The sequence below is a fragment of the Carettochelys insculpta genome, chromosome 21 (genome assembly GCF_033958435.1).
Source record: "Carettochelys insculpta isolate YL-2023 chromosome 21, ASM3395843v1, whole genome shotgun sequence".
Lineage (NCBI taxonomy): Eukaryota > Metazoa > Chordata > Testudines > Carettochelyidae > Carettochelys > Carettochelys insculpta.
The window spans coordinates 15,448,130-15,469,669 of record NC_134157.1 but is presented as its reverse complement, the minus strand read 5'-3'; the positions used below and the strand labels follow the sequence as shown (position 1 = coordinate 15,469,669).

General features: G+C 41.9%; 1 protein-coding gene across 4 annotated transcripts in view; it reads left to right on the top strand.

Moving 5' to 3' along the window:
- The window catches only part of AK8 (adenylate kinase 8), a 125,906-nt gene that overhangs the window by 10,609 nt on the left and 93,757 nt on the right, over positions 1-21,540 (top strand). For 3 of the 4 annotated variants that reach the window (XR_012648338.1, XM_075015352.1, XM_075015351.1), the window contains exons 3-5: positions 1,787-1,836; positions 3,100-3,210; positions 13,062-13,130. Coding sequence is in view for 3 of the 4 variants with exons in the window: in XM_075015352.1 (XP_074871453.1) it covers positions 1,787-1,836; positions 3,100-3,210; positions 13,062-13,130 (230 nt within the window). In the remaining variant the exon portion in view is untranslated. Of the gene's footprint in view, positions 1-1,786; positions 1,837-3,099; positions 3,211-12,650; positions 12,678-13,061; positions 13,131-21,540 lie in introns of those variants that run through there. The other variant, XM_075015353.1, reaches the window with a different exon arrangement.

The following is a 21,540-nucleotide window of genomic DNA, read 5'->3' as shown; positions in this document are numbered from 1 at the left end:
AAATCATTCGCATGCAGTATTTCCCTTTCCCCTTGTTTTTTTTTCCACACAGCTGATGACTCTCGGCATCACTGTGGCATGAGAATAATCATTGTATTGCCTATATGAGTGTAAATGTATTGGGACATGGACCTCATCCAGCTTTTTTATTCCTTAGGTCACCTTGCATAGTGATAGGGCTATATTGAGAGTAATAAATTCCAAACTTCCTAGTCTGGCACTGTTTGGACCTCACTGGTCCTGAACAAGGGAGTTTGCTGGATCAGGGGAGGTTGCCAGCCTCTGGGCTTTCCTGGGGGTCCACTAGCCTCCCAGATGCTGAACTCTCCTCTAACCTGCTGACCCCCACTCCCAGGCTCCCCTCACAGCTGCTGATCCTGCTGCAGTTCCTGTCCACCAAGCTCCACTCTTGGCACCGACTGGACTCCCAGCCCCCATGCTGCCAGCCAGGCTCTCAGCCATCAGCTCCCCTGGTCATGAGACTGGCTTCGCCCTTGGCCCACTCTGCTCTTTGCTGCAGGTCTCCTGGTCCCAGATGGACTCCCAAACTCTGGCTCAGCTCCTCTTCTGGCCCTGTCTGGACTCCTGGTGGGTGGCCCCCCTCTCTCTGGCCCATTAGCTTGGCCACGCTCCTGGACACTGGCCCTGTTCTGTCCCCAGCCTCTGCCAGCTCCCTGGCCATTGGCCCAGATGCACTCTTGGCCTTGGTTGGAACCTCTGCTGCTGGTCTGGCTCCACTACTGACTCCAGCCCTGGCCAGACTCCTAGCCACTGGCCCCTCTACTGCTGGACTCCCAGACAGCCTCTCTTCCCAACTGCCAGGGCTGTCTGGTTCAGTAACATCCATGGTCCTACTGGTCCTCAAATATTAATGGACCAGAGAGTCCTGGACCAGAGAAGTTGAACCTATAGTAGATATGAGATAGAAACATATGTGCTAAGGCAAATAGGTTGCTGACATGGCAGGTAACTCTTTCCTCCCTTTCCTCTTGCATCTCCTCTGCATGGAATAAACACAAAGGGAGGGAAAAATGTATCTTAATGCTGACTAGAGAAATGAAGGGCAGCAGATAAAAGGGTAGAGGAGAAATGTTGATCAGCCCATTTTCTCTTACGACTGAAAAGTTTTACATCGTGCCCCAGAGGCCATCTGAGAAATGTTCCAGATCCATTTTCTTCTAATTTCTAAGAGGTAGCTATCCTCAATAGGAAAGAAAACTGACTATTTTGCAATGTATAAACCTTCCTGATCCATGACACAACCTGTGTAAGAATGGTGTGAGTTGAAATTATATTACTTGTGTTTCATTTTTTAAAAGTTACAAGGAAATGCATTATTGGTACAAAGAAATAAAATAAGAAACTGTACACTTTGAACTTTGCCACCATGCTGCATGTACAAAATAAAAGTATTTTACTGTAAGATACATTGGATCTAAACCATTTTACATGTTGGGAATAAAAAGCTAGCTAGAAAAATAAGTATTCAGTATGTATGCCCTGCTTCTGTGAGATACCAATAAGCTACTTTGTTTTTACAGGTAGCTTTACAGATAAGATACCTTGCCAAATCAGCGTCTTAAATGTACTAACTACAGAAATTAAATTGACACATAGTCTTGACTAGTGCTGTCCCCAAATCCTGTAGTCCTTACTTAAGGAGAACTCCCAGTGATGTAACTGTATTACAGTATGATTACATGTATTTTATAGGATATAACATGGAAAAACAGTAAAGGTGGCTTGTCTTTCTGTATCTTGACATTCATGTATATTTATTCTATAGTTCCAAGAGTTTGTATCCTTGGTCCACCTGCCGCTGGAAAAACCACAATTGTAAGTATATTACTTTAGTGTTATAACACTGCACTGCCATATGTTTGCAAATAAGAACTTGTTCTTAAGTTATGCTAGATCCTCCATACATTTACAAGTCAAAAGTCTTGTAACAGTAGATTACTTTTATTCCTGTTTTGTGGGCATTTGTGCACCATGGTTTTGATCTGTGCTTAGATACCATAGCTTATGTCTACACTAGAAGCATCTGTCTACAGAAGTTGCTGTCGGAGGAGATGTTATGACAAAACTTCTGTCTACAGATTGTGTCTTCTCATAAAAGCAGATTGATCTTTTGATCTGCTCTGTTGACAAAGGGCCTCCCGGAGAGTCTACATGGTTTTTTGTTGACAGTTTATGTCTACAAAACACATTTTGTGTGTAGATGCTCTGCAAGTTTAGTCAACAAAACACCAGTTTTGTCTACAAAACTCTCTAATGTAGACATAGTCCTGGGCTGTGTCTACACTTGCATTCCTCTTTTAAAAGAGGCATGCAAATGACGGAAATTGAAAATGCAAATGAGGTGCAGTTTTACATATCTGGCACCTCATCTGAATATTCTGCTTTCAAAAGAGCTTCTTTTAAAAGAAGAAAAGCGGTGCAGATGCAGCTCTTTTGAAAGTAAATCCCATCTTCAAAAAACCCTTCTTCTCATAAAAAGGGTTTTAGGAATAAGGGGCTTTCGAAGACTGGTAGGTAGTCTACACGGGCAGCGTGTGATTCGAAAGCGGCACTTTCGAAACGCTGCAGCTGACATTACGCTAATAAGGCGCTGCATATTTATGGTAGCACCTCATTAGCATCTGCCAAAGTGTCTCATAAGCATCCCTCTTTCAAAAGGTGGGGGCTAGTGTTGACATAACCATAAAGTTGTATTATTAATTTGGATACAGAGTTAGGGGCATGAATACAGAGTTAAAGATGTAGTAGCATTTCTTAACAGTACGTATTCATATTCGTCTGCATTTTTAAATTTTACCTTAATTTGAATTTTTCCTGGATTTTCGATATATGTGGTTTTGGAAACTTCAGCATTCTTTTATTTCTCCTCCAGTTTCTGATAGGTACTCATGACTTTAATTACATATTAACAGGGCATCTGTTCTGTAATTTGAGTACTTATGAAGCTTACAGTTATGGATTATTTATCTGAATTGGAGGCTATGAAAAAAAACTGACATGTTTTGCTTTCTGTGGGCCTTCTGAAAACTTCGTTTATTTTCTTTGCACCCATAATTCTTTGCCCTCTTTTTCCCCCAGGCAATGTGGCTTTGTAAGCAATTTAATACCCCTCGAATCAGTCAGGAGACTTTATTGGAAGAAACGTTAGAATTGACAGAAGAAGCAAAGACATTCCAAGAGAAAGGACAGGTATGTAGAGGGTTAACAGTACCAGCTTTGAATGCTACAGCAAATAAATTATATGACTCTGCCAAGATTCAACTGGTGGACAACTTGATTGAATTGAAATATATAATTTTGCCTCAATGGTGTGAATATGGGTATGTGAATTTATAGGTGCATGGTCTTCCATAGGGAGAAAATAACCTCTTTGCTATATACGATAATATGAAAAGAGCTAAAAATATGCTATGACACAGGTACAGATGGAAGAAACAGGGGGCTTGTTTACACTAGCTCCCTACTTCGAAGGAAGCGTGGTAAGTAGGGTGTTGGGAGTTTATTAATGAAGTGCTGCAGTGCATGTGCATCACTTCATTAAGCAAATTCCCCCCCACAGCAACTTGGAAGTATTAAACTTCGAAGTGCCAGCTCGTGTCTAGCCGCGGCTCACCTGGAGTACTTCAAAGTCCCTTTGCTCCGCAAAACTGTAACACTTCCCTACTTCAAAGGGAGCTAGTGAAGATAAGCCCAGGGAGTAGGAAGGGATAGCTCAGTTTGAGCATTAGCCTGCTAAACCCAGAGTAGTGAGCTCAATCCTTGCGAGGGCTGTTTAGGGATCTGGGGCAAATAGGGGAAAAAACAAAAAAATAGAAAAAGAGATGGTGCTTGGTCCTGCTAACAGAGCAGGGAACTGGACTCAGTGACCTTCCGAGATCTCTTCCAGTTTTATGAGATGTATATCTCCATAGTTAAGGGAGTAGCAAAGACTGAAATCCTTAGCATTATATCCTTACTGAATGCTAGAGGTACATTTCTGGGTACGTACAGCACAGTTTAAAGAGTTATAAAGTTTCACAACAGAAAAGCTGTACTGTTTTAGCATGATTGATGATCCCCTTAAGTAAGAACTATTTTCTGGGGTCTGTTTCAGTACAAAATACTTCCAGAAGATGTGTTCTTGGAGAACTCTTCTTTGATGTGACAGAGATACTTAGCTGTGTAAAATTAATCTTTTATAGCATGACACAAGTAATGTACTTGCACTAATTCTGAGTAGTCATTTGGTAAGTGGAAACCTAAGAAACACTCAGGCTGAGGCTGCAGCAGCAGGGTCAGGAGGACATTCAGGGTACATGAATGCTGCAGCGGAAGGTTGGGGTTCAAACTCAGACTCAAGCCTAATGCCCCTTCCATCTAAATACAAATAAGGCTAACCCAGGACTCAGACCCAGGGTCCCAAGATTCCCTGGGGTTGGAATCTCTGGGCCAAGATCCAGGGTTCAAGCCCTACTGCTTTGTAGTGAAGATACAGCTACACTGGAATCACACTTTCAGGTCCACCAAAAGTATTCCACAATCCCACGGTCCAACTTTCTTTGTCCTTTAGAATCACATTTGGTGGACAGTCACGTTTTCCCACATTACTCCTGAACAAAGGGCTACGGCAACCACGTTTTGGGAAGATGTTAAAAAGTCTGAGGCGGGCTTTTTTTCGGCCAAAATTCCATGGAACTGTGTTCCAGCACCTTTCTTCTGGAGCTGCCATTTTAAAAAGGTGGCTGACCAGCTCTGAACTGCATGTGGCTCTTCAAAGAGCCATTTGTGTCTGCTGCTGCTGTGGCTCTCTTCTGGCTCCCAATGTCCTGCTGCGTCGAAGAGGACCCAATTTAATTGGTTTAAACACACCAATTAAATTGAGACCTACTATCAGCACAGCAGGGCACTGCGAGCTGCCACTGCCATGCTACAAGTGGCAGACCCAGAGGGAGCCACCATGGGGATGGTAGGTGATCCTAGGTTTGTGTGTGGGGATGAGGGGTTGGTTTAAGCCAGGGTATGGAGGGAGTGGATTGGGACTATGGGGGTGCATGGCTTGGCTCAGCACGGGGAGGGGAGGGTGAGGACTGTGGCCCCAGATGGGACGGTGGTTGGGCCCTGCGTAGGGTGGGCTGGGCAGCATGGGCCCTGCTGGGGGACAACTCGGGCCCTGCATCAGGGGTCAGCTAGGGCCTTCCCGGGGGGGCTGTTAAACTGCTAAGGGGCAACTCTAGCCCTGTGCAGTGTGGTTTGGGCCCTGCATGGGGGACACCTAGGCACCACATGGGGCAGCTAAGCTACGAGGGGGCAGCTTGGGCCCCACACAGGGCAGTTGGGGCCCCGCGTGGGTCGCACATGGGGTGGCTTGGGCCCCACATGGGGTAACTAAGCTACTGGGGGTGTTTTGGGCTCCCTCAGGAGGCACACAGGGCAGTTTGGCCTACACAGAGGTGGGTGCAGCTTGGTCCCTGAATGGGGCAGCTAAGCAGCCAGTGGGCACCTCAGGCCTCCCTTGGGTTAGTTAAGCCACTGGGGGGCAGCTTGGCCTCCCCGGGGAGTGGTTGGGGTCCCCCAGGAGGGCAGCTCGGGCCCCACACGGGGCAGTTTGGGCTCTCTGGGGGGTGGTTATGCCACTGGGGGGCAGCTTTGGCCCTGCACATGGGGGTTAAGCTGCCAGTGGGAGAGGGGTTTGGGCCTCAGTATGGAGGGTGTGCAGTTTGGGGCTTGAGTTGCACCAAATTTTTTCTAGTAAAAAAAGCACTTGTCTGAGGTATGAGTGGTTGGACTCAGGCCCACATAATACAATGTAGAGTAGACACTGGTTCCAGGTTGATCCCCAGGTTCAAAGGTTCCTAAAGTGAGTTTACAGTTGAATGTAGATGCCGAAGCCAAACAAATCCAAGGTCTGGTAGATTAACTCAAGTTCTACTAGCCCAGGACTTACACAGCAGTGTAGACATACCTAGTTCCAAGGCTGGTCAAATTTAAATGTCAACCAATCTTCGAAAGAGCGTTTTTAAAACTACTTGGCCTGAATTCATTAATTCTTCCACCCTTCGCCAAAGGCCCAGTACTCTGGAGCCATTCTTTCCTCCTCCCGAACATCTCATGGAGGATTTTTTTTTAAATAAGGTGTTCAGTGAGCAGTTTTGCCAGTTGACTTGAAGTACATGAGGGCTACTTGACTTATAGTGCAGTGAAGTAAGTCCTACAGAGCTGATAGCTAATGAGAAGAGAATGAAATAGGGAAAGAATGTCCTGAATAAATTGGTTCAGCACCTCCTTCACCCTCCTCACCATTTAAAAAAAATAGAACCCTGTGTTTATTACATTAAATCAAAGCATAAGGCTTGGTAATGCGTCAAGCAGCACTCCTACTCTGAAGATTTGGAAAGAAAAAGCACATCAAAATCACTGGGACTCCCTACAAAACGCCTGCTTTAAATTGGGATGGAATAACTTGGTATAAAATGGCTTTTACTGAGAAAATGAATTTTAATGATTTGAGTGAAAGGTTATTTTACAGATTATTTTACTAGATTCATGAAACTCAATTTAGAGAGGGGGAAATTTAAGACAAAAATTCCCTTTGGTTTAATTACTCTAATTATTAACATATTTCAGACCGTACAGAAGCACTTTCAAGGGTATCCTTTTGGGCTTACTTGATTTAAAAACACTGATGGTATGGAAGATGAAAGCCAAAGATGTCAAGGCTAATCAGGTAGTAAAGAGCAGCTGAGAGCAGAAATTGGTGGTGTTTTAGCTTTATGCTGTTTACACCTTTGTTTGTAGGATGTTAGCTCCTCCAGGGATTACTTTCATAAATCACTTACCCAATTTCCTGGCATGATTTTGACTCTTCATATATGATTGTTACAATGACTAAGGGAAAGCCAGTGGGAACTTTATCACTGATTTCACTGTGGCCAGGATATTCTCCTTAAAGCTTTTATTTTTTTGTTTTTTCCCTCTTTGCTCATTCTTCATATGCATGGGCTAAAACCGTTTTTGGCATAAGTGGAAAAATGGTGAATTTGTTCTTGTATGTGTGCTTAAGGTTCATTACCATTAAGAAGAAGTTGGGTGTGCAGAGACTAGAATACAGAAATGTTCATATAGCATAAAACACAACTGGGCACTAGAAACAGCAGTCCATTACAAAGCAGTTTAATAAATGAAATGAGATTGTGTTTTATAAAATTCACCTTGAAGATCATCCACTGCAGTTTAATTTATTTAAATGATTTCACTTCATGTGAAAAGCCAAAAAGCTCAGGCATTCATTAACTTAATATTCCTATGGATTGTTATGAGAGATGGACACATATGTTGGGTCTACACGGAGGGGTATTGCTGGCAGTTTCGTGCTAATGAGCAGTCTTGGAATTGCAGATGTCCTCTCATTAGCATAATTGTGTGGCTTATTAGCATAGCTGCGCAAGATCTCGCTGCTGGCAGAAGCTGCTGCCAGCAGTAACCAGGCTGTGTAGACGTGCCTTTGCCAGCAAAAACCCCCTCTGTCACCAGCCCATTATGCCTGAATTCAGTCTTCCGTGTGAAAGAACTGGGCTTGCTTAGTTTACAAAAGGGAAGACTTAGAGGGGACATGATAGCAGTTTTCAGGTACCTTAAAGAGGGTTACAAGGAGGAGGGAGAAAAATTGTTCTCCTCAGCCTCTGAGGATAGAACAAGGAGCAATGGGCTTAAACTGCAGCAAGGGAGGTTTAGATGAGACATTAGGAAAAACTTCCTGTCAGGATGGTTAAATATTGGAATAAGTTAGCTAGGAAGGTTGTGGAATCTTCATCGCTGGAGATTTTTAAGAGCAGGTTTGAGAGACTCCTACTGGAGGTGGTCTCGATGGTGCTTGGTCATGCTGAGAGAGCAGGGGACTGGACTTGACCTCTGACAGTCCCTTCCAGTTCTAGTGTTCTATGATTCTATGATGCTTCACTTTCACAGGCCCTGAGTGACAGACCTGTTCTTTCCTACAGACAACCGCCTAACCTCAGGAAAATTCTCACTAGCATCCAAACACCATACTCTAGAAATACGAATCCTGGAACTTTCCTTGCAACAAACCCTGCTGCCAACTCTGTCCACATATTTACATTGGAGATACTATCACTGGACCTAACCACATGAGTTACATGATTGGGGCTCATATTCCTGCATATTTCTGCTCATGTTCTAGTATAGGTTGTAAATTGTCAATAGTCCATTGGAGAGGTTTCAGTTGGGGGCTATAGGTGATAAGTGGTGTTCTGTTGTCAACCTTCTTGGGCCTATCTAGAAGTAGCTGCTATCTGGGTATTTGTCTGGCCCCGTCAGTCTGGTTTTTTTAAATTTTCCTGGCCTGTAGTTAAGGAAATTACAGAACATCCAAAATCTTCCTGAAAATACAGTCCTTGCCACCGTGGAAGCTCCTTACACCAATATTCCACATGAATCCTCCACTGACGAGGAAGCAATTAGGAACAATATCCCAGATGTTACAATGGCAAATCTGTTGGCTGAGCCGTGTAACTTTGTCCTTATCCACAACTATTTCCAATTTGGGGACAGTTTACACCTCCAAATCAGTGGCACTGCATTTACCACCGTTGGTATTCATAGTGTTCCCAGGCAGCCTACTTAACTTGGTAGATACTTGAAGAAACTATTTTTCTTCCCACTTTCCCACCTCCTTCTGTCCTATCTAGCTGATTGGTCAGTTTTCACTTCATTTTTTTCTATCTTTTTGTTAAATTCTCTTCATCTCTGTTATTGTTTAGGAAGATTTTCCAGATCTGAACAAGTGGGTCTGTCCCACGAAAGCTCATCACCTAATAAATTATACTGTTGGTCTTTAAATTGTTACAGGACTGCTTTTTTGTTTTGTGAGGGGGTAGACTGTGAATATAGTATGCATTATGATGTCGTTGGGCTAACACATAACTCTTGAAACTCATCATGAATGAGTGCAATGTACCATCAATAAGAGAGAGTCATGAATAGAACAGATCAAACCAGTGTATACATAAAATAATTGACCTTTAAAGGCAAAAACCACACAGGAGTTTTAGGAAAATGTAACATTCCAAACAGCAACCTCAATGGACTTTGGATAAGAACCACAGTGCCATAGCAGGTAGGAACACAGCTTCCCTGCCTGCGCCCCAGCATTTGAGATCACAGATCAGTTGGAGGCTGTCTAACAATATAACAAACTTGGGACTTTTTTAATAACAATGATATGTTAGCTTCTCCTTTAATTTTTCTGTGATGGGCCAAATAATTGTCCTAATTAGTTATGTTCTCTTGGGTACTGTCTGTCATATTTGGCCATTATAGGTATACTGATCTGGTCTAAAGCACTGAATGAGTCCTATTAAAATATTAAGCAGGCTGGTAATTTTGTAAACTAGTCCTCAGTGAAAACTCACTGACCAGGAAACTAAACTGGAACTGAGCCACAATCTTCAGAAAGATCTGTTTTGAGTGCTGGTATAGTGTGGTACCCATACATATGCCCTTGATTATTTTTCTGAAGCAAATTCTGATCAAACAAGAGGACTAAGATTACCACTGCACTGAAAGAAGTTAGAATAATTTTGGTTTAAATTGGTTTGGCAGGGCTTAGCAGAGAGGACCCCCTGGCAGTTGCTAGCCTCTCTTGACGTGACACATCAAAGCACTTAGTAAGACACTAGCTGTTTCTGATAGCAGCATGATGTACCTTTGGAAGGTGACAGACTCAAAGCCATAGATCCAGGCTCAAACAGTGAAAGGCTGCAGGAGACTTTGACATACCACTCTATGGGACCTACCGACTTTCAAGAAACAGCAATTTCTTTCACTTTTTCCTCTTTTACCTGCTTGAATGCTGCTTCATGGATGGCTGATATCAGGAAAATGATTGAGAGATGGAGACATTAGCGATAACAAAGGCCTAATTGGGCCATCTTGGCTACTACTCAGTCAGGCCAGGATTGTTCTCTTTGGTATAGTCTTAAGTACTTTGTCCATCTAAATTTAAATGACTTGCATGATGGAGATTTCACCATTCTTTGGGAATTTTTCCATGATCTAACAGAGATCATTGTTAGGAAATCTTTCTTGATGTTCACCCATATTTTTTATTGCCCCCTTTCATCCCTTTTAGACCATCCTAAAAGAGAAGGACAAAAAAACCCCACAACTAAGTTTTCAGGTTTAAGCCCATAAAATCATGTGGTGAAAGCAAGAACTGGATGTCAATTACACATAATCAGAGTTTCCTGATTTACGTGGAAGATAAATTTGAGCCAGAAAGTACAGCATTCATCTTGAAAAGTAATCCTGGGTCTACTTCTTAACAGTATTGGGGAAACTGAATGACATTGAGAATTAATAGGATATCAGGAGCTATTTTAATATAGCAGAATAATGAATGGTTTTCCTGACAGGAGCAACAGAGGGTTTTAGACTTCTAAAAGGTATATTTTGGAAAACTGCAAAATTAAGGTACTTTATTCTGTAATGAACTCTTTGTGGACCCTTGGGGGAAGGCGGGGGTCTGTCTGTGCAAAGCTCATTGTGGGATCAGGTCCGTAGTTAATAAGAAGTGGTAGAAAGGAATTTTAAGATCCATCAGTCTGGAGGCCCTGAGTAATGCTTAATTAATATGTTAAATTCCAAAGAAAAAGAAGTATCCAATGTACAGTGCCTTTCTGAGGGTACTCAGTCAACTAAGACTTTAAAAAGAAAAAGAGTATTTGCCCTAGTTATTTATTAATTAATAGTTATGTTAACATTGGTAAAAACTGATGCTCATATGTGGTATAAGAGTAATTAGTTTATTATGAACTTATTCATTTTTTTTGAAAAGCTATGGAGAAATGGATGGTAAAAGTTGGCACCTGACCAGTGCCCAAGGAGAAAATTTGTCGGACCTCAGGAGGTCAATATTGTCTAGCAGCATTACCAACATTTCCACTGCTTACTGGGCTCTTAGAAGACATTTGGGGGTAAATTACAGCTAAACAGCAGCACAGAATACTGAGCCAGGACTAGTGGCTGTAAACAGACTATATGGGACCATGGGAAACTTGGCTATGCCCATGATATGTGGTTGTCTAGCTAACTAAAATCAAACCAGATTATTGATATTGCCAGATGAGAGAGTGCCTGACTAGAGAAGTTCAACCCGTATTAAAATACTGGAGAAATATAAATGTTGTACAAACCTTCACAATAAAGAAGGGTGTTCCTGACAATAGCTGTCCAGTTAACCTAATAAAACAATGCAACAAATGTTAGGAGGAAAAAAAATCACTAAACATCTAGAATGATAGAATCTCTCCCAGTATCAGATGTGGAAGATGCTTTCCTGTGATGTGTTGCCAGAAAGTAAACATACTGGCAAGTTGGATAGAGTAGTATAGAGTAAGAGAAGGGAGGAGGGGGCTGAAGGAGTTTAATTATGAGAAAAGATGGAAAGGTTTTGTTAATGTTTAATTTGTCTAAGTATCAAAGAGCTTTGTGGGATGGGACATAACTGTCTGCAGACATGTATACCACCAATTATTTAGGGAGATACAAAGAGTTATTAATAAGGAGTATTGTGATAAAATAAATGGAAATTAAAATTTGACTATCTAGAAAACCTTCCTGACAGCAAGAGCTACCAGACTGTGGAATATTCTTCTAAGGGAAATTGTGGAAGCCATATTGTTCAGAACATTAAAATTTGCATTGAGTAAAGCCCTAGACAAAATATGGCAGAGAACAGTCTTGCCTTACCAGGGGATTCACTAAGTGGCCTAATAAATTTTTTTTCTGTATCTGCTTTCTTGAGTCAAAGAGCCTGTATTATGTTTTCTCTCTAAGTTTTAAAATTTAATTGAAGAACATGACCATGTTGTGGTGTGATTTTGCTAAGCTAGTTACTGCTTATAGCTCCTTCATCCTGTAAGTGCATAGAGATGATTTTTCTCTTGGAGAGTTGCAGCATGATGCACCTTTGGAAGGTAACATGGTTATTTGAATAGTAATTTAAGTTTCATTTTTTCGGTGATTAATTATCAGAATTGTCCATTCACCCTTTTTTAAAAAGTTAGTGTCCTATTTGTGTTGTTCTCACTTTCTTTCCCCCAGCTCTCAGGAGTTTCTCCTCTTTTTCTTGTTAGTAGCTCAGTACATTTGTTGGCAAATAATTCGTTTAGTGTATCCCATCCAGATCCATTGAATTACTATGGATCATTTTTGTTAAAGCATTCTTAATTTTTTCTCACTATAAGTCGTACCCTTTTCTTCTTTTGTCCTTTTTTTTTAAATAGTTTAGTAGCTTTTTAGAATCATTGTCAATGTCCTGTCTCCCACATCTCTTTATTAATACCTACTCTGTTTGTATTTATTTCCCTCTGGTGTATTTGTAAATTGTTTCCTTTAATTTAAAAGAAGTGCATTTGAGGAAAAATATATAAAGGACTGTTTTAATAGCCCAGGAAATTAGCAGCGTATATTTGAAAAAAAAATACAGTGATAAGATTATAAAACACAATATTTGAAAATCAGCTTCTTCCTAATTGCTAGTGCTGAGTTCAGGATTCTTCATGTCCCACATTACAGGTGATAACATCATTAGTGCCACAGAACTTGTTTGGTAACGCAGCATGTAGACCAGAATTCTATTGAATTCCATGGAGTTTCTCGTGAGTATAAGGTTTTGTTTGGGCAATGGATTATAGCCTAATACAATAGTAGGAGCGCCGCTCTCAGGGCTGTTTATATGTTTGTGACATGTTTAAGTCTGGTAAGGGAAATGCAGAATCATGCACTCGGAGCTTGGCAAGCAAAACATCATTTAATTTATTTTCAGAGTGAATTTCTGTGTTCTGTATAACTCAACATATATGTTGTATTTAATGATTTAGGTTTTCACTTTGATTTATAAATTATTTGTTTATTTTAAGAAGGGATTTCAGTTCACCTTTAGCTAGAGTGCCTTCATGATACAATTCCACAATGCCATTGTGAATATTCAGCCTCTTTTTTTCTTTTCTCTTATTTTATTTTTTGTTTTGTTCTTTCTTTAGAAAATTCCCAATGCACTGTGGGCCAGTCTGATCCAGGAGCGTCTGTCAAACATGGACTGCATCAAACAAGTAAGAATTGCTCCATGGAGGGCCAGTGGATGAGCACTTAAAACAACACACATACAGTAGTTAGAATTCCAAGTCCTGAACAGAGGAAAGAATGGGGCAAATCAACAGGGGCTGGGGGACACATTGCTTTCTTGAACATACACAGACGGAGTTTGCTGCTTTACTAACAGGATAAAGGGGAGGATGAGCATATGCATATGCTAATTGTATAACAGCGAGATGATCAAAGGCTAAACAAGCAGAGCTTTGTTGATTGCCTGGGACAACTGGTAGAGATATAGTGGACAAAACAGATAAACATAAAATACATAAAAAGCAGTGCATTGGTTTAGATTTTTAACTCCTCTTAAAGATGGAGAAAAAAAGTTCTAATATTTATCACTTCATTTCAACCGCCGCTGTTTCCCATCATACCTTTTTCTTCTCTATATTGTACTTGAACATATGTTCGTCTAGCTAATAATGAATAAGTTTATCATTAGGTGGCAGAAGTGGGCAAATGAGTAAGTTTGAATAGGCCCCTGGGTGCAGGGAATTCTATTCTCTTGGCTTTGCTGAAATGTGTCCTAAACTAGAACCTCAGAAGTAGATTAATACTGAGCAAACTAGATGGTTTGAATCCCAGCCCCCATCCTTACATATTTTCTTTAGATCTGCAGAAGCTGTTAAGGTGTATTGAGTCAATAATCAGCCCATGATTAAGGATTACTTATTGGAACCATAACAGTCTGTGGGGTATAAAACTTTTAAGATATGCCATTACAGAGGCTGTGCTGTATATGGTGCATATTTCTAAAATGAATGTACAGCCCAGAGCCCACATTAGGTTCACTGAGAACTCTGAAGAACCCACCCTTGAGCGTATGAAACATATATTTGCTGAACTGTGCTTCAGTTTACCCATGTGCAAAATGGGGTAGTTAATACTTTCTGCCATCACATCACAGGTTTGTTGTGAGATTTGCTGTTTATTAAAACACTGTCCATTTTTTATATCACTGTCTGGCTTGTTTATTGAGTAAAGCAAGGACAGCAGCTCTTCTTAAACCGTTGTACTCGGATTGGAACATAGCTCATCTACAAGTGTCCTTCACTTCACTCTGTCGTGGGATAAAACTTCTAGCTGACCCCAGGAGTACTCCAGTTGTCCTTCAGTCTCAGGAGATCTTTTCTACGTTGTCCAAGGTCTTCCTCTTTTGCATTTTCCTTGTGTATTCCATTTGAGAGCTTGACAGGCTATGAGGGATGATGGTTTTCTGAGAATGTGGCTTAGCCATCCCCACTTTCTTCACTTGATTTGAACCTCAAGTGGTTCTTGTCCTGCTCTGTTCCACAGTTCCTCATTTGTGACAAAGTCACACCATCTGTTGTGAAGGATGTACCTCAGGCATCTGTTTATGAGAATGGGTAGCTTGTGATTTGAAGACTTTTTAGTATGCCAGGTCCCACATTCATACAAGAGTGCACTCTTCACATGTCTGTTCCTCCATTTCTGCCCATAATACTCCCTAACTGGGTGAACTGCTCCACATCTTCCAGGTTATCCCCTCCCAGTGCGAGGGCATTGTTGTTGGACTGGTTGATCATCATTGTCTTGGTCTTTCCTTTGTTAATACTCAGTCCACTCATTGAGGCATATTTGTCTATTGTTGTGACTTTTGCTTCCATGCTTTCATGTTGGAGTGAAAGGAGGGTGGCATAGTCGGACAAAATCAATGTCCTTCAGTTGTTTGAAAAGTGTCCACTGAATTCCTTTTTTGTCTTGCTCGTAATTCAGTCCATTGCAATCAAGAACAGGAAAGGTGACAATAGGCACCCATGTCCCACTCCTGAGAATATGCTGAAGGATTCTGTCCGGACACCATTGTGAACAAATAGGCATGTTGAAGGTTCACATGTCAAATAGAGCGGGTTAATAATTTTGGATGGGATGCCACGATTTTGCAGCAGTCTTCACAAAGTGTCTCTATCAAAGTTGTCAGAGGCTTTTTGGAAGTCTGAAGGTTAGGTGCAAGGGGAAGTTCCACTCAAGCAACTGCTCTGTGATCGCTCTGAGAGTTGCTAATTGGTCAGTACAACATCTTTTGCTTTGAAAGCCGGCCTGTTCTTTCCTGAGCTGTCTATAAAAAAGAAATTTTTAAAAAAACAACCCTACAACAAGGAAATTAAATGGAAAAATGACATTGATACATTAGGATTATCTATTTGCAGTTCAGAAGAGGCCACACAGTGGTACCATTAGTCGCACTGTGCTGTATGCAATTTCATTCAAATCTAATGAGAAGGCATCAAAGGAATAAACAAATCAGTCTGTAAGTACCTACAAAAGAAAAAAAATATTTAATGAAGTGCTCTTCAGTCTCTAGCAGATAAAGGTATAATGTAGTCTGATGGCTGGTAACCAAAGCTACACATATTCACACTGAAAAAGAAGGGGTCTGTTTTTAACAGGAATTAATCATTGGAACAATTTATCGTGGGTCATTGTGAATTCTCCATGACTGGCAATTTTAAATCAAGATGGGATTTTTTTTCTAAAAGATACTCAAATGAGATTATTTTAAGGGAAAGTCCTTTGCCTGTTTTATGAGGTCAGATTAGATCAGGAGTCTCAAACTCAATGTACCTTGGGGCCAGTGCCAGGCCTCAAATCCTCCTAGTGGGCCTGTGGTCACTGCGTCTGGCAGGGTTTGGGTATGAGGGTCTTCTGGCCCCTCCTGCTGCCTCTGGGCGATTTAAACCAACCCAGGGGCCTCGACCCACCAGTGGCAGCACAGCAGGACTAGAGCAGTTTCCCGCTGCTAGCTGCACTCTGCTGTTGGCACATCCCTGTAGCCCGGGGGAAACATGTACAGAGCCATCCTGTCTAAAGGACAGTTTGGAAAGGCCACCTTGAGCTTTGCACTTTGAGGGACACAGCAGCCACCTCAGTTGTCCTATGTATGAGACAGTCCGTCATACTCAGATTAGGCTACAGGGTCTGGGGCTGATGCTGGCAGCAGGGTTGGGCCCCCCTGCACTTATCGCAGAGAGAGCCACAGGTAAGCGGAGTGATGCAGCACTGCTCCTCCACCATCTCTGAGGCCAGCCTGGATGCTCCACTTCTCCCCAGCCCCCACTGTCACAGTCAGTGCAGGGAGGCCCAGCCCCTGCTAACACCCTTGGCCAGGCTTCTCACTAATCCTCAAGTTCATGTTCCCGATCTAGTCTGACCTCATGTAGCAGGCCAGAGAATTTCCTCCCAAATAATTCCATTTTAACATCTTTTAGAAAAAGATCCCATCTTGATTTAAAAATTGCCAATCATGGAGAATTCACAATGACCTTTGAGGGTAGAGGGTGCAATGAGAGGGGACAGGGTGGATCAGGGACAGGGTGGAGCATAGGGTGGGCTTCGGGAAAGTTACAGAACCCTCCTCCCCAAGCCGTAAGGACTCACATGCTAGCAACTGTGTGGGCCAGACTGTGAAACGGCTCAGGTTCTAGATGGTCTGTAGGCCATGAGTTTGAGACCCCTGGACTAGGTCAAAATGGTTCCATCTTCCCTTGGAATCTGTGAATCTATTTAATGATTTCTAAATATTTTACAAATAAAGTGCTTTAAAATATCTTACTATATAAAACTAATTGTGCATCTAGTAATTAGACCAGCATCATCTATAAAATAGGGTATGCTTTGTAACCTTTCAGTAAGTTTCTTTTCAGGTTACCATGTATTAACCCCCGCCTCCCAAACAAATATATACCATCACTTTACAAAGGGAAATTGATAGACCAAGTACCCGATTCACTGGTATTTTAATCCAGATTTATACCAGTATAACTTCCTTGAAACCAATGAGATTACAGCTGCATAAAACTGGAATGACATAATGATGAATCAGACCCCAGATATCTAAATTACATTGTCTGTGACAAAAGGCACAATTTTATTAGTTCAAGCTGATTCCCTTTCCCTAAATCTAACTGTTAGTTCCTCTTTGAACCCTCATACTGTAGTAGTATGATCCCAGGGCCCTGAGGACAGAAAAGACTGTGGAATAGCTGTTTGATTCATTGTGGATAAGACTTTGCATCCCATTCCTTTTTTAAATGGCCCATCTTTCCATTTTAGAATGTCATGATGTGCTCCCCATCTCTCAGCCACAGGGAGACTTGAAACGATCATTTTGAATTGTTAGAAATAAGTAAGTGAAGAGACTGAGGGGACCACTAAATGTCTGGGAAGTGGTAGTCAGTTTACTTGTGCAAACCACTCTATGCCTTAATCCATAATTATTCTGTTCATTGTGAATTTGCAAAGTAGAATTAAAATTTTGCATGCAAATCACCATGCTTGAATTATTTGGGTCTGCCTAGTTTCTGTTGGAGCTTTTAAAAGGTTATCTGTGTGGTTTTTTTTTTTTGTTTTGTTTTGTTTTTAACGGTGATAGATGTTTATCCCTTCAGGCCTACTATCTGTGGTATTTACTGTATTTGCATAAATGTACTCAGTTCGCTCTGGAATTAAGCCTCCGTGTGTAGCTGTAGAATGTGTTTAAAAACATAACTATTCAATATGCGGTCTTGTACATTTATGTGGTATTTTGAATTAAATAATTTAACTGCTGAACTCAGTATTGTCAGCTGTGTATATAATAGAAACCAAGCAGAATGGGAAAATAGAAACAACCAAAATTTTATATCAAGGCAGTGCTATAAGTCTGTCAAAAATCTGTGGTAAGGAACAATGCAATTTATTGTACGATTTGCTCTCACAATTGGATAGAAACATTTTAATATTGCTCTAGTTGAGTAAATTAGTGTATTTATCATGTCACTTCCTAATAGTGGCACAGTTCTGATTTAGAAGACAGGGGCTGTGATCTAATGCTTAGATCAGGATTGATACATCTGACAAAGTGGGACTTTGCCCATGAAAGCTTATGCTACAATAAATCTTTTAGTCTATAAGGTGCCAAAGGACTTCTTGTCTGTGTGGATACAGACTAAGATGGCTACCCCTTGGATACTAGATCAGGAGACTGAGGCTATGTTTACAGTTACTGGGAATGTTGATGGCTGCTATGCAATTTTAGGTATGCCAATTGTGTGCCTAAAATCGATATTGCAGCTGTTTACATTGGTCCCTGTCCTCACCACAGAAGGTTAATGGGAGTGCTTCTCCCATTGATATTTGTTAATCCTTGCAGCTAGCAAAGAGATCTGTGGTCAACATTGACCCCAGAACGTGCAATTCTGTACATGGCGTGAAACAGTGCCCCGGAAGATCAAACCAAAGCGTTCAGTCTTCTGTGGCCAATGTTGACCTAGCCAGAGAGGTAAGACACCTGATGCTTATAAAGTGCCAGGTGGAATTGCTTGCTTGTTCTCAGGCCAAACCCATGGAATTAAAAGTTATTAAGAAAACACAATAAAGCTCAGCATGAAATCCAGGAGTTCTGACTGCTACCTGGTACCCCAGTGCTCAGCAACCTTTATCACCTTGTGGCACACTTCAGCACTCATTGTAATTTCACAGCACACCCAATATATATAACTCAGTCCCCTCCCCCTCACTGAGAGCCAGGCACCCCCACTCTAACCCAATTCCTCTCCCCTCCTACAGAATAAGGCATTCTCAGCTGCTATAACCCAATCCCCCACCCCTATTCCAGAGCCAGGCGTCCCCAGCCCACTGCTTTAGCTCAACTCCCCACCCTTCCAGAACCAGGTACCCCCAGCGCCCCACTCTAATCCAATCCTCCACCACCCCGTCAGAGCCGGGCACCCCCAGGACTCCCCCGACCCCAGCTCTAACTCAATGATGGCAACTCATCAGAGCCACCGCCACCATCATGCACTTCCCCATCAAGTGGAGGAGCATGTGCGCAGAGCAGTGGACAGCACTCCTGGCACACGACTCTGTGGCACACTAAGTGCCGCTGTAGAGCACACCAGTGTGCCACAGCACACTGGTTGCAGAGCCATGCACTAGATTGTGTCCTTCCTTTATCAAAGAAAGGAAAGTGTGTGCTTGGTTTCTTTTTACTCAGATTTGCCACCATTACTACCACTGGTGCAACTGCACTTGTGAGGGAAGCGATGGGATCACTAGTGTAGACAGGTTACAGCTGCAGTGTCCACATGTGGTGAATGGGGAAGCCTATTGTGTCGAATGTGACTTGGTGGGCTGATGTGGTGGCTTGGGGGCTCACACAGCAGCTCCTTGGATGCCGTGTGGTGGCAGCAGCTTGGGGCCTCGGGCATCAAGCCACACAGCACTCGAGGCTCTGCAGTTTGGGTCTGGGTGGCTCCAGCAGCAGGTTCACTGAGTCACTGGGGGAAGTAGGTAGGGCGCCTGGGTTTCGGGGGGTGGGGGAGGAAGCAGGGCCTGGTGGAGGACCACAGCTGGTGATCAGGTGTCTTGCTTTTGGACGCCACTGGGTTACAGCATGTCACGAGCTTTTTAAACAGCATGTTGTCTAACCATGGTCAGATGAGATCAAGTGAATTGATAGCTGCTGTACATTGTGTACACGAGTGCTTCCACTGTTGTTCCCCCAATAGAGCAGATAAAGATATTTTAGTGAAAGAGGGTGTGTGCAGAGAAACCCTTCAAAGATTTTGTTCATTGGTAAATAATTCTTCAGTTTAGGAGTTTTTGAAAAGCACAAGGATATTTCTAAACCTTCTCTAATATGCTCCCCCACAGAAGCCATATTCTCTGTTGCCAAAGCCCACACGTCTTTCAAAGAGAAGTTTCTTACATGTTCATTGTTTTGCTGTTAAGATGAGAGCAAATTTGATAAAGCAAACTCTCGAAGTGACAAAACATGGCCTGCAGTTACTGGTGTTCTTTTTTTTTTTTTTTTGATTGCCCACAGAAGATTGCAGGATGGCAAGTTAATGAAACCAGGCTAATTAGGGGATTTTAAATAGTCTCTATTTTCTGGTGTAATTGGAATGTCATTATTGCTGTGAAGATAAGAGTTGACATTCTTCAATATGCAGACACATTCCACTCTTTTCCAAAGGCCCTGTGCACATTATACTTTTTTGCCCCCTATTTTCAACAGTTGCTAATGCTGCTTAAACTCTGCTGATGGTGGCAAAGACCAGAGTATGAATCAAGAAAAGGTGCTTAAGACTGCTGACATTTTAAACATGCTTGTTTGAGTAGGCCATCGTGATGCTCAAAATGCCAGCAACTGCCTGGAATTCTGTGTGCATTAACACACTCATTGCTGTTCCTGCCAGTGGAACTGAACCATCACTTGCAGTGATGGGACATCTGGGGTAATAAAAACTTACAGATATCTCCAGAAAATCCAAGTTAAGTGAAAAGGGAGTGCTAGCTACGAGTTCAATTAGATGTGAATAAGTTCACTGAGCTCTAGAAAAAATGTGTAATGGTGCTGTAATCAACAGCTACTAAATGTAGGGATGGGCCTCTTTCTATGTGTGCTTAATTTCCATATGAAAGAGGATCAGTGCATTTCTATTACTCTTTTAAGTGAAATCTAATACAATCAACATTGTGAGCTGCAAATTTTTGAAATCTTTGTATAGAATTATGCTATATTGCTCATCACATGAGTCAGTATTTTATATTGAAGATCATAGATTGTAGTAGCAGTGTGCTGGACCATAGTACTACCAGCTGTTTGTTTTATTTCTCCTTGTGGTGTCATTGGTCTGGCATTAATTGCACAACTTTCATCCTTCTGACAGTAGGAATACAGAATTTTTTGTGCCATTGTTTTGACACTCACAGGTTTATAGATGTCATAGCATCCTCTAAGGAGTACAATTTTATTGATCAACAGCTCTGCTGAGACTGTATGTTCTGTGTTGCTCTAATACAAATATAGTTAGGACTGCAAGAGGTCAGATGGGTAGGTCTTACAGCATACATAGAAAACTTATTGCAAGCATTATGTTAGAACCGGGGACTTGTGAAGCTGATGTGAGGATTTTTCATCATACAGGGTTAGTACCTGGTATAGGTCCACTGACTGTTACCTAATTCTTGGTGCTGTTGGGATGTAACATTGTGGAATGAATTTATGGGTCTACAGAACTCTAGTGTATTGGTTGGTAGTTGGCAAATTTGCATCCTTAGAAATGGCACAAATACCACATTGCTGCTGATTTACACAGTGTGATAGATTTCCAAGGAGCATATTACTTGACCTTACAGCAAAAGCTGAATGCCACATTTATCAACATCTTGAAGTTGGAGGGAATTTCAGGGTTTGGTTTTTGAGAGTAAATGATAGCCCCAGAATGAAGCATTGTGGAGTCCTCACAATCTGAGCTTTTATTCATGGTTAAATGTGAGGATGTGCTGCCCATGCTAGGGTGCCTGGAGGTTATTGCTATTGAGAGCAGAAAGAGATGGCTTCATAAAGAAACACATTCTTACCAA